Here is a 14,330-nt window from a genome sequence, read left to right as displayed (position 1 = left end):
TGTTCAACGAAAAATTGTATTATATAAAACTTGATAACAATTTGTGAATCCTTCCTCCTTCTCAAGCCTTCAACTAGGGTTTCATATTAGCCTCTCACTGTACCCTTTATTCCAATCAATTATCAAACAGCTTCGGTGATCATCGTAACTGCTTCTACATTTGTTTGCCTATATTTTCTTTGCTCGTGTCCATGTCTAACACCAGCAACAATGTAAGTGCAGAATTCCGTCGATGGTTTTGGAGAATTCTTTTTTCTTTTCAAATTATTAACATGATTAGCTTGAATCAGGTCGCTGGGGTCGACAACACATTCAGAAGAAAATTTGATCGAGAAGAGTATCTGGAACGAGCACGGGAGCGCGAGAGACAGGTGCCTTGTCAATGTTCCTTCTATATGCCCATTTCTGCTTTTGATTTTTTGAATAATTTAGGTTGCTTAGTTGTGCTTGTGTGTGTTTGATTTTGAATAGGAGGAAGAAGGTCGAGCGAAACCTAAAGGTAAAAGTCACGCAATTCGTGATCGAATTGGAATTGTGTTTGCTTTGAGTAACAACTAACATCGTCTTATTGGTGCAGGTAAAGGTCCTCCCGTGCAGAGGAAGCCCTTGAAACATAGAGATTATGAAGTGGACCTTGAATCCCGCTTGGGCAAGACTCAGGTATGCCACTCTGAACACTAAGCTCAATGCTCTAGTAGTTCTAAATGAATGCCAAACATGTATAGGATTCTGAAATATATATAAGCATCGAATGTAATAATAGGTCATGAGGGGTCACATGACATCCACAGCTGGTACCAAAATTTTATCACATGGTTCTGCTATTCTTTTGTACTGTCGTACTGATAACATGCAATCTTTTGTAGGTTGTTACGCCGGTTGCACCGCTAAGTCAGCAGGTACCTGTTTTTCAAGTTTTTCATATTTTGTTTAGATTTCTGGTTATCACTGATTATTCATTATTGTATTCAGGCACTTTTTGGATTAGAAAAATGCTGTTCTTTTCTCATTTCGACTTCTTGTCAAATTTCGAATTCCCGTGGATGACCGTAATTTGTTTTATCCGGGGATGTGTGTTACGTGTGATTAAGTGTTTAGGATGAGAGTGATGAAATCATGCAGTTACACATAGGGGCACTTCTTTTAATGAATTTCAAAGTTTTACAAATTCATGTTCAACCCCAAGTGATACAGTTATTCAAATATCTGTTTCATTCATGTCTAGCCATGTATAAACTGTTTTTGTTGTAACATATGTTCCTAAAAATTAACTATTGCCATAATTCTGGCTATTAATTTCCAGGAGAGTAAGGAGAGGAGACCCAAGACATTACCGAACACTCCTTAGTAAAGGATGGCAATTTATAGTATAGCACTGTTAGAAATGTATGCCATTGTCAATTTCAATACCCATGAACGTTCTCCACTCTTTTTCCTGTGACCCATGAGCTTAGTAAAGGATGGCAATTTATAGTATAGCACTGTTAGAAATGTATGCCATTGTCAATTTCAATACCCATGAACGTTCTCCACTCTTTTTCGTGTGACCCATGAGAATGCCTTTTGGTGCAATAATTGCACACAGTTCCCAGGTTTAGTTGAATTATGGCTTTAGTTAGTTTTGAGACCCCAACTGGGCTTATTAGTATCTGATTTTAGTGAGAGGTTAACTAAAGTAACTACACAACACATGAAATAAGATGGAAGAGGTAGAGCCCAGAAATTATAATCGTCACTGCCTCTGGCTTGAGGAAATTTTCAACCTTGTTGGCGTGTGAGTTTGTGTATATGTATCGAGAAGTACTAGGAATTGGACTTATTAAATGATTTCACAGTTTTTGTTTTTGCTATCTGGATTATCTTTTTGTTACACAGATCATGTACAAATTTTGGATTTAATTATGTTTATTGCAGGCTGGATACTACTGCTCAGTTTGTGAGTGTGTGGTAAAGGACTCTGCAAACTACTTGGATCATATTAATGGAAAGAAACGTATGTAGTCCTTTTGGCATTTTCCTCTGATTTTTTCTGTGTAATTTCTTTAATTGCTTTTGGTTTGCTCATATTCATTCTTATGTTGTCCCTTAGATCAAAGAGCTTTAGGCATGTCTATGCGAGTAGAACGTGCTTCTCTCGAACAGGTGCAACTTAATATTGCCTTCTATTTCTTATGAAGTCAAATGATAAATCCAATACCTTTGGCATGCATGCATGACTGTGCCTTTGTGTGTTATTTTGTTTCCATTCTTTTATATGTGCCTCTGCATGACTGTAGTAAACCGTTTGATGAAACACAGGTTCAGGAACGATTTGAAGTTCTTAAGAAGCGTAAAGATGTTGGCAGCTTCACAGAGCAAGGTAAAGCCTTGGATAAGAGAAGTCCACACCAAGATCCGCCACTAGGCGTGGCAAATAGTCCCATACCCGTGGGTATCACCCCAACTTTGATGGAAAATATCCATTTTGATCGGGTATGGGTACGAGTATTACCCTTTTACCCAAACTGTTTAAGTGGGGATGGAGATGGGTGTCAAATTATACCCGTACCCACCACTATTACATTTTTTTTTTTGATAATTTTTTTGTCACAACATATATATACATAATATATATTAAAGATTTTATTGTTATTATTTTTGAAAATATAAATCAATTAGCTTAATAGTTAAATAATTAAATAAAAAACTCAAAAATATATATTTAACTAAAAATACAATTGAATTATTAATTTTTTAAGTTTCATTTCTTTGTTATTCATTATATTTATATATTGTATGAATTAAAATACAATTAAAAACTTAATATGTAATTTATTAAAATATATTAGTAAAGTAAAATTGTAAAAAAGAGTACAGTGAGTTATCCGTGGGTATACCCAAACCCGATAAAACTCAATGGGGACTGGGACGGGGGACGGGTGTTAAAATTTCAAACCCGTCTTTTTTATACCTGGACTTACCTCGCCTTTTGCAGGGATGAGGAGGGCCAAACCTGGCCCCAACACCCCCCACCCCCAAATTGCCATCCCTGCCACTGTTTAAGATGGACTTGGTTTTTTTTCACAGATCTTGATGAGCGGATTTTAAAACAGCAGCAAGAAGAGGAAGAAAGAAAGCGACTGCGTCGAGAAAAGAAAAAAGAAAAGGTAAGTGTGTGTATAGTTTAATTTTAGTTAGAAATAGGCAATAGGTTAGAATAAACCTTTTTTCTATTCTCCCTTTACCATATCCCACTACCATCAAGTACTATTATTTTTTCTAATGTTATTTACTTATTTTAACCGTTAATAATTGCACCCATCTTTCTAAAAATGATTTTTAATGTTATTTTAACAAATAAAGATTGCTTCTTTTTTTCACAACTTAGGGGGTGTATTGAATTATTTGAAAAGACTATTTTAACATAAAAAATTCTTATGGATTTTAAAGATTATATAGAAATATTATGATTTATCAGTTTTTTTTTATAAGACTTTTATGATAATTTGGATTTTAGTAAATTTATATCATAAAAATTTAAGAGATTTGAAATGACTTTATAGATTTATAATATTTGAAGGGATTCTCTAAATTTTTAAAAACATATCGATAATTACAAGAGTTAGTAAAAGAAATTATAAAAAATGAAGAGGTTTGAATAAAAAAAAGTAAAATCAATATAATTTTTTTAATCTTTTAATACCTATATTAATTCTAGCTTAATGCTCTCCTATATTAATCTTTTTTGCAATAGCATATTCTCATTCTCACTTTTTGATTTGAACAATAGATTTAAAATTATACATTGGTTTCATGTTTTTTTTAATTACTACAATTATTTCAGGATAAATCTAATGATATATTTAAATGAGATGCAATAATAAGCATATACTAGAAGAGAGTAATGAGGATGAAAATTTGGTTAGAAGGTTATTGAATTATGTGCATGATGAAATTAAAGGTGACAATAACAAAAGCATTGTATCCAACAGGTGATGGGCATAGTTAGTGTAAGAAAAGCATGGTTAGTCTTAGTACATAAGACAAACATTCATTTAATTTAGACAATAAAGGGAAAAGTGCAAAGGGAATGAGTATATTTGATATTTTTTTATTCCAAAAGAGGAAAAATATATATCACACAAGCATCTTGAAAAATATTGAGAGAAGAGGGTATGTGTGATGAGAGAAAAGAAAATCTAGTAATCAATAGTAAAAGAAAGAATAAAATCTAGCAAAATAAGAGTTTGAGTGAGATTGTTTAATAAATGTTTTATACTAAAAAGTTCAATGAAATTTGTCGAAATCCTTCTTAAAAACAATCAATCAAAATCCTTCTTAAAAAATAATCCATCGAAATTTGTATGTTTTTAATACCAAAAGACTTTTTATAAGTTACAAAAAAAAACCTAATTAAATACCGTCAAATTTTATTGTTTTTCTTAAAAAAATCTTAAAAGTCATAATTGAATACCACATAATTTATTTATAGTATTTAAAAATTTTAATTGAATATCATTAGATTTTTTATAAAAAAAAAACTTTTTAAAAATATTTTGAAATCCTAATCCAATTCAACCCCGCAGTTAATAACTCGTGTTTAATTTTTGGATTCAGAAGGAGAAGGCAGTTGAAGAACCTGAAATTGATCCTGATGTTGCTGCCATGATGGGATTTGGAGGTTTCCGGTCATCCAACAAGAAATGATTGCATTCTGCATGAGGGATTAAACTGTGTTTGAAATTTTGGAACAATTATTCTGCAATGATAAGCTGAATCTCGTATCTTCCAGCCCGATTTTGGGTGTAGCTTAAAGATTATTCTGTGGTGAATAGTTAAATAGTTGGGCTGCTCAAACAGTAGTATGGGTGCTGGTGCATTGCGTTATATTCAGTCATGTGATTCGGTTGATTCATGTACATTTCTTCTGATAGCTAACCTGATGTATTATACAAGCTTGATATTTGTAGTCTCTACTATGCTCTGAGAAGTGACAACTTGCGGTAGCTAATGGAAATCAATTATGAACATTCGATACAATTCTATACTGGACTGTAGCTTTTCGTGGGTATGGTCATTTTGATTTAGAAATATGACTGCAGTAGGCTTTCTTCTGAATGATCGTTCTATTATGCATGCTTAACACATGCTCAACATTCTTGCCAGCCTACTGGAACATGCATTTGCCATGGTTATTTCTTCTCATTCTCTATTTTTTTTTTGTACATCAAAAGTAAGACAACTTTTGTTGTCCCTTTCGATATTGGAGAACATTTTTGAAAAGTGGGTATACAAAATGTAAAATGAGAAATAAGAATAATTGTAATCTCATTCTTTTATAGTTTTACTACTCACCTTCACTCCATCATCACATTTCATATATATCATTTTCTCATTATTTTTCTTCCTCAATCTCTTTCTCTTTCATCCACTACTCACCTTTCACTACTCACCTTCACTCCATCATCACATTTCATATATATCATTTTCTCATTATTTTTCTTCCTCAATCTCTTTCATCCACTACAATCCACCTCTAATTGGAGTGTATGAGTATCATTATATACGATATCAAATAAGGTATTAGTTATTTAATTTTAAAATAATGAAATTGTTTTCTAAAATATGCTAATATTGAGATTTTTCTCGTATTATATAGAGACACTGAAATGGTAGATAAGGTGAGGATATTAACAAAAGGCATGGGGATGAATAGATTAACGTTGCTTGGTTGTGATAAGAAAAATAATTAGAAAAAAGAAAGAGTGAAAATAAAGTAGAATGTTGAGTTATTTGACTTTAAGATAAATGGGAGAAATAAAGTGAAAATAATAGTAAGTGTAAAACGATTTGGTTTGAGTGAAATGGAAGGAGAAAACTTAATAAACGTGTAAAATACTATTATATCCCTTGCATCATTGGATGCAGATTGTGTCATCTGAGTAAATTTAATCAATTAAAATTACTACATAATTAATTATGAAAGGCAAATAATTGATTGCAAAATAAAAATAGAGCTCAAATAATTTAATCAATTAAAATTACTATTATATCCCTTGCATCACATTCTCTGTTTTATGATTGCCATTGCTATGCCGTGAGTCCGTGAGCCTGCTGGGATAGAGCTCAAATCATCTCCTCTAAGATCAGTTTACAATGAATAAAAATGGAGAGAGAATTTTTCAGAAGAATAAAAAATGCAAAATCAAATTGGAGATGCGGGGTATCGATCCCCGTACCTCTCGCATGCTAAGCGAGCGCTCTACCATCTGAGCTACATCCCCTTCAATTTTAACTCGCGCAATAACGTAATTCATTCAACACATTTTGGGATAAATCGAAATAGAAATAATAGTTAGAAAATGTGATAAATGATATGTAGATAAAGAATACAGAAATAAAAATAAGATAAAAAATTTGAGTAACTAATTATTAATATTATAGATATACAAATTACATCAATTTTTTTTCTTCACACTCGTATTGCTGTTGTCTTCTGATGTATTCATTCACTCAGTAATATACAAAAATCGAAACAATAGCAAGTAACGTATAATTCCAATACGTAAAAAATGTGATAATTTGAAGGACTCTTTTTCCTACTGTAATATTTCAAATCAACTAAAATTATTAACGAAAGTTGCGTAACATTTTCGAACCCAAAAGAAGAAAGCATTAGTTGACTATCTTCTAAATTAAAAATTATGTGGCAATAAGTAATTTTTAATTCCAACTATTCCTGTAAAAATATTTAGTCAAAATTAGTTGTCTCTTTAATGTTTTCAATAATTTGACATTCATTTTATGCATCTAGCCCTTCACTGATTTGATCATTTGTCTCAAATCTCAAACAAATACTAAGCAAAGAGAAATTCTTCTTTTATTTTGTTGCAGACGTAAATGTAGAAAACAAGTTTCAGCATGCGTAATAATTCGGGCCACCTCAAATTTTCACCTAAAAAATCATCAATCACCACAAATCAACCCAGTCATTTTATATAAATAAAATTGAAATATACTGCAATTTCGTACCAACAACACCTCCAAATCTTAACTAGAAAAACAAACCTCTAGAAATCAGATACCAAGCCATCTCTTGCTAACGGACTATTTGATGTACTGGGAAACCCATTTGAAACCATCCCCATAACCCATTTTCTTCACAATACTGCACATGAATACCTCCATGGGACGAACATTTGAGTCGGACAAATTTACCTTACCCTTGCCTGTGGTGAAGTTAGTCAGGCCCAAATGGTAACGCAGTTCTTCTTCAGAGGCAGCATATGGAATATCTATCTTATTCCCAAGGACAAGGAAAGGGACATTCGCTAAAGATTCATCAGAGAGTAGAGCATCCAGCTCTTTTTTTGACTCAGCAAATCTTTCCTTGTCATAAGCATCAACCAAGTACACCACTGCATCCACCTGAATCAAAGATGGATTCAAGTTATTCATGATCATAAAAATTAAATAAACAGCAAAATAATAATAGATCTTGGTCAAGAAAAAATGGTTTAGTTAAAATATCACAATACTAAATCAGAAACTGCTCCAGTCATCAGAAGCAGATATCTTTATCAGAATATCAGATACTTTAGCACGCCCTCTTAAGAGAAAATGGCACTATCAGTAAGCTATCACCATGAAGTAATAAACATTGTTTTTTAATCTATAACTATTAATAAAGGCAATTACCTCCTTTGGTGTGCACATTTCTTATTCTTAAATTACCCTTTAATATATATAACTATTATTATTTCCTTCCTAAACCTTCAAGATGTAACTGTCACTTCCCCTAAAAACACTGCTACCACTACTTTCTTTAATTACTTTTTTTTCTATTTTTAAAATAAAGATATAGGCATGAAGTGCCTCTTTTTCAACTAGTACATATAAAATAGGAAGGCATAAATTCTTAGTCACATACATGTTAATCTTTTAGAACATTCTGCACCAGAGAGTAGTTTTTACTTTACAATTATACACAAGAATTTTTTACTTTTTATCTAACAGCTTCTAAGTGAAACCCTTCATGCAGTCTATAACTGCTATCACTACCAACACATATTAGCATATCTAGCTATGTAAACAACAACAACAAAAAAATCCTTATCCCTTATGTAAGGACAGCTACATGAATCACACAACACCATTTGGCTCGGTTAAAGACCAAATCATGTCTAGCCATGTAAACAAGAGAGAAAAAAAAAACATTTGGGGAGCAAGACTAAGATCTCAATATATCTAGAGATAATCTATCTGAGTCTATGCAATGCGTGGCTAAGATAATCTATCTGAGTCTATGCATGCCACAAAAGTATGTTGAGGGAAAAAAAGTAAAAGGGAGAGACCTGGGCATAGTAATCTTTCCAAACTCTTCGAGCAATCTGATGACCCCCGAGATCAAAAGCTTTAAACTTGATCTTCCCAATACTCAACTCCTCTGATGTAGGATATTGGGTAGGCTGATGCTGGACTAATCTCTGCAAAAACAACTCTTATAATAAAAAAAACATCACACCAAGACCATGGCAATTTCAGGAACCTACTATAGACTAAGAGTACACACTTGCGGTCAAAATGTCTTGCTTGCCAAAACCAGAAAATAATCCACAGTGCAAAAATAGAAAAAACCAATCAAATTTAATCAGATGTTCGATGCCAATGAGAATGCAATAGACCAAAAATGTCAATAGCCAATTATGCATAGAGCAAGGTAATGTAAGGAAGCTGAGTACTTGAACAAGTCTATGTCAACAACATGCCTTGCTAAAACAAGCAAAGGGCTCCACATCTAATAGCAAATAAATTATGTTCATTTGAGTGTCTAAGTAACACTGCTAAATTTCTTTCAGAAAGACATAAAAAACATAATAACCCTTTTTTTCTCTATTTTTTCCAACTAACCGGATAATGTTCGCAGTATAGATTAAAACCAGCGTCGGAATATGAAAAGCAAATAAGGGCAGATCCACCACTATTAACGAATCCAAAAGAAAAAACAATATTAAACAATTGGGGAAACAAAAAAAAGGGAAAAGAAATTGAAGAGGAACCTCATCTTTGAGCATGTGAAGCAAGGTGGTTTTGCCAGCGTTATCGAGGCCCAAGAATAAGATCTTGGCCTCCTTCTGCCACAGGCCAAGCGACGCTAGAATCCCATAAAACCAATCCCACAAAAACATTGCCTTTTATCGACGATCGACCTCAGCGACAAATATTGATCTCCGCGAACTGAAACAGAAATTGATGTTTTGTTTTGTTTTGAGTAGAAAGAGCTACCCTAACCGCAAAACCAGAGCCTGGTTACGTTCGCATCAGAGTCGTTTATTTGCTGCAACTTGCAAATTTTAATAGGTGGGTCGAGTCTCAGACCCGTCACTACCTCACCCGGTTCGGATCGGAGTACTATTTTATTTAATGATATTTTTATTTATTAATTCACCCAAAAACTAATTATGTGTGAATTTAACTTTTATTATAATAAATAAAAATATTTTAATAAAATAATGTTATTCTAGCATGCAATTTAATATAATTAATTATTTTTAAAAATAGTATATTATTTTAAATATAAATAAAATAAATATTTCATAAGCTATTTCATTATCCAATTAAATCACATAAATTTGACTTTTTCATATTATACTGCATGCTTTTATTATGAATAAAAAAAGGAAATAACATAATTATAAGCGTACAAAAATTGTGTCAAATACATATATGTTATGCTTTAAAGTAAATGCTATAATTAAAGTTAATTTAAAAGTATATTTTAAGGGTAAAGTATATTGTACTTTTGTTCAAAGTTAGTTTTATTTGATGTAGTTTTAAATTGATCAATCTAGTTTTTATATTTTAAAAAATAAGTGTATTTAGTCTAAGCACACTAATGATCAATGAGAATAAGAACTAATTTTTTTTTTTTACAAGAATTAAATTAGGAGAAAAGGATTATATAATAATAGTGTAAAAAAATTTATACCATTATTTAATCATAATTCATCATATATGATAAAAAAAATAATTAAATAATAATATAAAATTATTTTATACCATAAGTCCATACAGACATTAAACTCTTAAATTAATCAATTTAAAATTATAGAAACTAAAATAAGTTTAACTAAAAATACAAAAACCAAAAATATATTGTTTAGTTTGCTCACCATGATTGCGGACTTGCGGTGCGACTATGAATGAAGATTTCAAGAACTGGGAATCTGGGATTGAGTCCAGGCAGGAACCCTCTCTATGTGCTTACTACTGATGCTAAAGGAACCCTCTCTTTTTGTTCGTTCTCTGTTTTTATTCTTGAATGATAAAAAAAAAATTGTTTGCTCAAGGCTATCTTTCTTTAAAGAAAAATCACATTCTAAAACATAAATTTTTTCACATTTGAACCAAGAATAATTGCAATATTGTAGAATTAATCCTCTTAAGAACATTTTTTTTCTATTATTAGGATATATTAAAAACTTTTTCATATAATTATTTTTACTAAATACTTCATTTATTATTAGTATATATATTTATTTTGACTTAAATACATGTTTATCCTTAGAAAAAAAATTGAATTTTGCATTTGCGCACTAATAAAAAAATTTTTGACTTGTGGTCCTTGATTTATTTAATTTGTTAAGTGGTCTCTTAAATATTTAAAATTTTTCTTTTGATTCCTAATTTGTTTATTTTATCATGATTGTCGGTATGTTTTTCATTAAACGGTTACATGTCAAGTTAACTAACTCCATGCAACGACAAGGGTAAAAAGAAAATTTTGAAAATATTTTAGGGAACCACTTAATAAAACTAACATAATGTAGGGATGAAATGTAAACAAAAAAAACTAGAGGCCAAAAGTCAAAAGTTTATCAACCATCAAATGCAAAATTAAAAAATTATTCAATGAATAAAAACATATTTAGTCTTTTATTTTATATTTAATATTTGGGTTTACTATATTATTGGTTCTTTGAAAAAATTATGTTTTTAGTCTCAAATTTAAATTTTGATCCATCAAAGTTTTCTAAACTCTTTTCATCACCATTTTTTATCATTGCATTCAACTAACAACATTCACACACACATACATGTGCTTATCTCATTAGTTACTTTAACCACCTAACAAGTTATTAGATTATCAACATCATTATTATGTCATTAATGAATATTATTAAAAAAAGTTGAATTATAACTTGTTTGGGCTAAAATTCAAGGTATTCTATTAAAAAAAAGTCATCACATTTGAATTACAAAATACTGTAATATTATTATGGAGTTAACACACTTAAAAAGACTTTTTAATATACAAAATTTATACTAAAGACTTCATTTATTAATAGTGTATATTTTTATTTTGTAATTAATATTTTTATATTTAATTAAATATTATTTTAAAAAAATTAAAAACATTAAAAAGCAAATGTTTTAAAATATAAAAAGTCAAACAATATGTGATTGTAGTAGGAAGAAAGTAAACAAAAATTAAATGATTTAATAAATGAAAATATTTTTTAAATGAATAATTAGAAACAACTCCACATAACACTTTTAGTCTTTTTTTATAAAAAAAAAACACTTCTAATCTTTTTATAAAAAAAAAACACTTTTAGTGGAAAAAAATTTAATGTTATCTATTGAAGAAAGGACCAAACCAAAGCCATTTTTCCTTTTCCTTTACTCTCCCTTAATTTCTTTGTCTTTCTCTAACTCACTCATTCTCTATAACACTTTCAATATCCTTCATCATCGCATATCTTTCTCACCCTTAACAAGGGTTCATCTTTCTCTTTTACCTCTAATGACTACGCCTTACATGCCACCGTTGGGTCCTTTCTTTCATCTAAAATCACAACTATTAAACAAGACATGTAGTTGGACCCCAATTTTATTTGTTTCTTGACTTGAACCTTACCTGTGGATCCAATCCATTTCCTCATAACTCTTAGAAAACCATGTTATTCTCTTTGCTTAGTGTAAATTATTCTTCATAGGGACATCAAACAAAATCATTCTATTTTCTTTATATATTTCACTTTTTGTTACCTCACATTTTTAACTTTCTATTTGTCCTTCACTCTAAATATCAAATTCAATATCTTCCATTCATTACTAGTCTCACCTTTAATAACGTTTGAGCTCGATACATTGATTCCATTATCATCCACCTTTTTTTTCCTCTAACAACAACACCTCTTATATTGCTATCAGATATTTCTTTCCCTTGAAAATGCCATCCTCAAATAATGTGTACAATTAAACCACACTTTTGTTTTTTTATTTGAAACTTAGTTGTGGACCCGTCCATCTCAGTCCTTTTAAAAAAATTAAAACTATTCTCTTAGAAAACATAACCACACACTCACTATATATATTTCTTCATCTTTGTCTTTATCATCACTCCTTATATACCCTTCAATATTGTTTATCCATCTCAAATCTCTTATACATCTTTCTCACCCTCAACCATGGTTGAACCAAGTATTGTAACTCCATTATTTGTCGCCTCATTTTCTTCCTCTAGAGATAACACCTTTCATATTGATATAGGATCTTCCTTTAACCAAAACTTTCCACCATCAAATAAGACACGTGATAGGCCTTTAGGCTCTAAGAACAAACCAAAACTACCCCTCATGATTAACCAAGACAATGAGCTTGCCCTAAAACCCATTTTCATCAAAGTCTCTAAAAACTCTAATGTGATTTAGGTAGTGGCCCAATTTGCTCGTCGATAATAAGTTAGAATCAAAGTGGAAAGTGCATTTAGGTCTATCTCGAAAGCCATTGTCTATCAAACTCTTCCTGACACTTCTTTTACTTTCATTGTCTATGGACCTTTCACTTTGATTTTCCTCATTAACACTTACATTAATAACAACTATTATGTTGCTTCTTCATCTTTATCATCGTCATCCAATCTCGACCTTTATTGTTCTTTGAGGATTTATTTTTGTTCAATTTTAGGTCAAAGTTTTACTGGGATTGTTGGAGGGAAGACTATTGCAGTCGACAATGTTACTCTGGTAGTTATTATTCTTAAGGAACTTTGAGAATCACAAGGCTAATATCAATGACAGTGGTGATGAAAAGGATAGTGATAAGCATAATGCATGTGATCCAAGTGGCATTTGGAAAATATCTAGATTTAATTAATGATATTTATTTTAATTTACCTATTTTTCTTTGTGTTTTTTAAATATTTCATATAGTTTTACGTTTATGAGAAAAAAGATTATGAGTTCAAGAGAGGACAAGGATCTTTTCCAATGATGGTTTATTAGTTTATTATTGTTATTCCTATTATGTATTGTCTTTAGTTATTTTTGTAACCATAGTGGTTTTTAGAATGATCTAGTTGAAATCTTGGATGATGATGATGGTAATTAAAAGTTACTACACACACTATCTATATGTTGTGTTGAAGGTGCAACTTATTTTATTGTTTGACTTTTGTTGTAAGTGGTGATGTTAGTGTCAATGAGTGTGTGTTAGTGTGTGATTCTTGAATTCCATGCAAATGAAGTATTTACTATGTTGAATGTTAAACATGAAGATAAATGAAAGAGAAAGAAAAAACAAGTTCATGTTGATTTTAAGGATAAAGTATGAATGAATGGGTATTGTACATAAATTTTCATTTTTTATTTTTATTATATTTTTATCATATATATATATTCAATTACAAAGTGTTTAAATTGCAAAAACAAAATAAAAAAATCGAACTTTGCATCCTTCATTTTGTATGATTTGTTAACTCTTTTTAATGGAGTGGACTTGGATTTCATATGGTCAAAGGAAAATGTATTTGTTGCATTCAATGACAAATACATTTAATGTTAAGTATTTTTTAAGATAAAAAAAATTATTTGATAAAATTCACTCAAAATACAAATATAAATAAACTATAAAATGGTCCAAATATCAAGTTGGGAGTTCCATTCTTGTTTTATTGATAAATTCACAAAGGATGTTCTCTTTCAAAATAACCACACAATTAACTTTTTCTGATAAGATAACTATGGAGTTAAGTTTACTCCAGCCAATAACCAATCAAAAATTAATTTTGATGCAAACATTATGATTTTTTTTATTTCCTCCAAGAATTTTAGTACAAGTAAAATAAGTTTTATTCCTCATAATTCCAACAAATACCTATATTTAAAAAAAAAAAACTCACAATTCTTAATGTTTTCTTAATTTATGACCTACCATACCCTGTGTTATATAAATAGGTCTTAAAATGCCATATATTCCTTTTGGCCTCCCTATAAAGATCTGACAACATTAAATTTGAGCATATTATTGTGAGGGGATTCTCATTCACCTCACCTATCTCTTGAGAA

General features: G+C 30.5%; 2 protein-coding genes, 1 non-coding gene and 1 pseudogene across 3 annotated transcripts; 2 read left to right on the top strand and 2 right to left on the bottom strand.

Annotated features, from left to right (window-relative positions):
- The first annotated feature begins 32 nt into the window (after positions 1-32).
- LOC100795833 (zinc finger matrin-type protein 2) lies at positions 33-5,019 on the top strand. The gene is made up of 10 exons (XM_003521617.5): positions 33-212; positions 291-371; positions 472-499; positions 578-660; positions 867-899; positions 1,915-1,993; positions 2,090-2,142; positions 2,299-2,359; positions 3,067-3,146; positions 4,597-5,019. Exons 1-10 carry the CDS (start codon positions 192-194, stop codon positions 4,684-4,686), a joined length of 609 nt encoding a protein of 202 aa, XP_003521665.2. The 5' UTR covers positions 33-191; the 3' UTR covers positions 4,687-5,019.
- A 1,171-nt stretch (positions 5,020-6,190) lies between these two features.
- Positions 6,191-6,263, bottom strand: TRNAA-AGC (transfer RNA alanine (anticodon AGC)). Its single transcript has one exon. It is a non-coding gene; the product is annotated as a tRNA-Ala (tRNA).
- Positions 6,264-6,950: 687 nt separating this feature from the next.
- Positions 6,951-9,307, bottom strand: LOC100305650 (ARF-like GTPase family protein Sar1c-like protein). Its single transcript, NM_001251608.2, has 3 exons — positions 9,039-9,307; positions 8,334-8,465; positions 6,951-7,407 (listed from the first exon to the last, which is right to left on the bottom strand). Exons 1-3 carry the CDS (start codon positions 9,165-9,167, stop codon positions 7,087-7,089), a joined length of 582 nt encoding a protein of 193 aa, NP_001238537.1. The 5' UTR covers positions 9,168-9,307; the 3' UTR covers positions 6,951-7,086.
- Positions 9,308-12,452: 3,145 nt separating this feature from the next.
- LOC100815358 (AT-hook motif nuclear-localized protein 20-like) lies at positions 12,453-13,037 on the top strand (annotated as a pseudogene).
- Positions 13,038-14,330: the final 1,293 nt, after the last annotated feature.

This window comes from Glycine max, chromosome 3 (genome assembly GCF_000004515.6).
Source record: "Glycine max cultivar Williams 82 chromosome 3, Glycine_max_v4.0, whole genome shotgun sequence".
Lineage (NCBI taxonomy): Eukaryota > Viridiplantae > Streptophyta > Magnoliopsida > Fabales > Fabaceae > Glycine > Glycine max.
The sequence above is the reverse complement of the archived record's forward strand: the minus strand, read 5'-3'. Positions and strand labels throughout refer to the sequence as shown.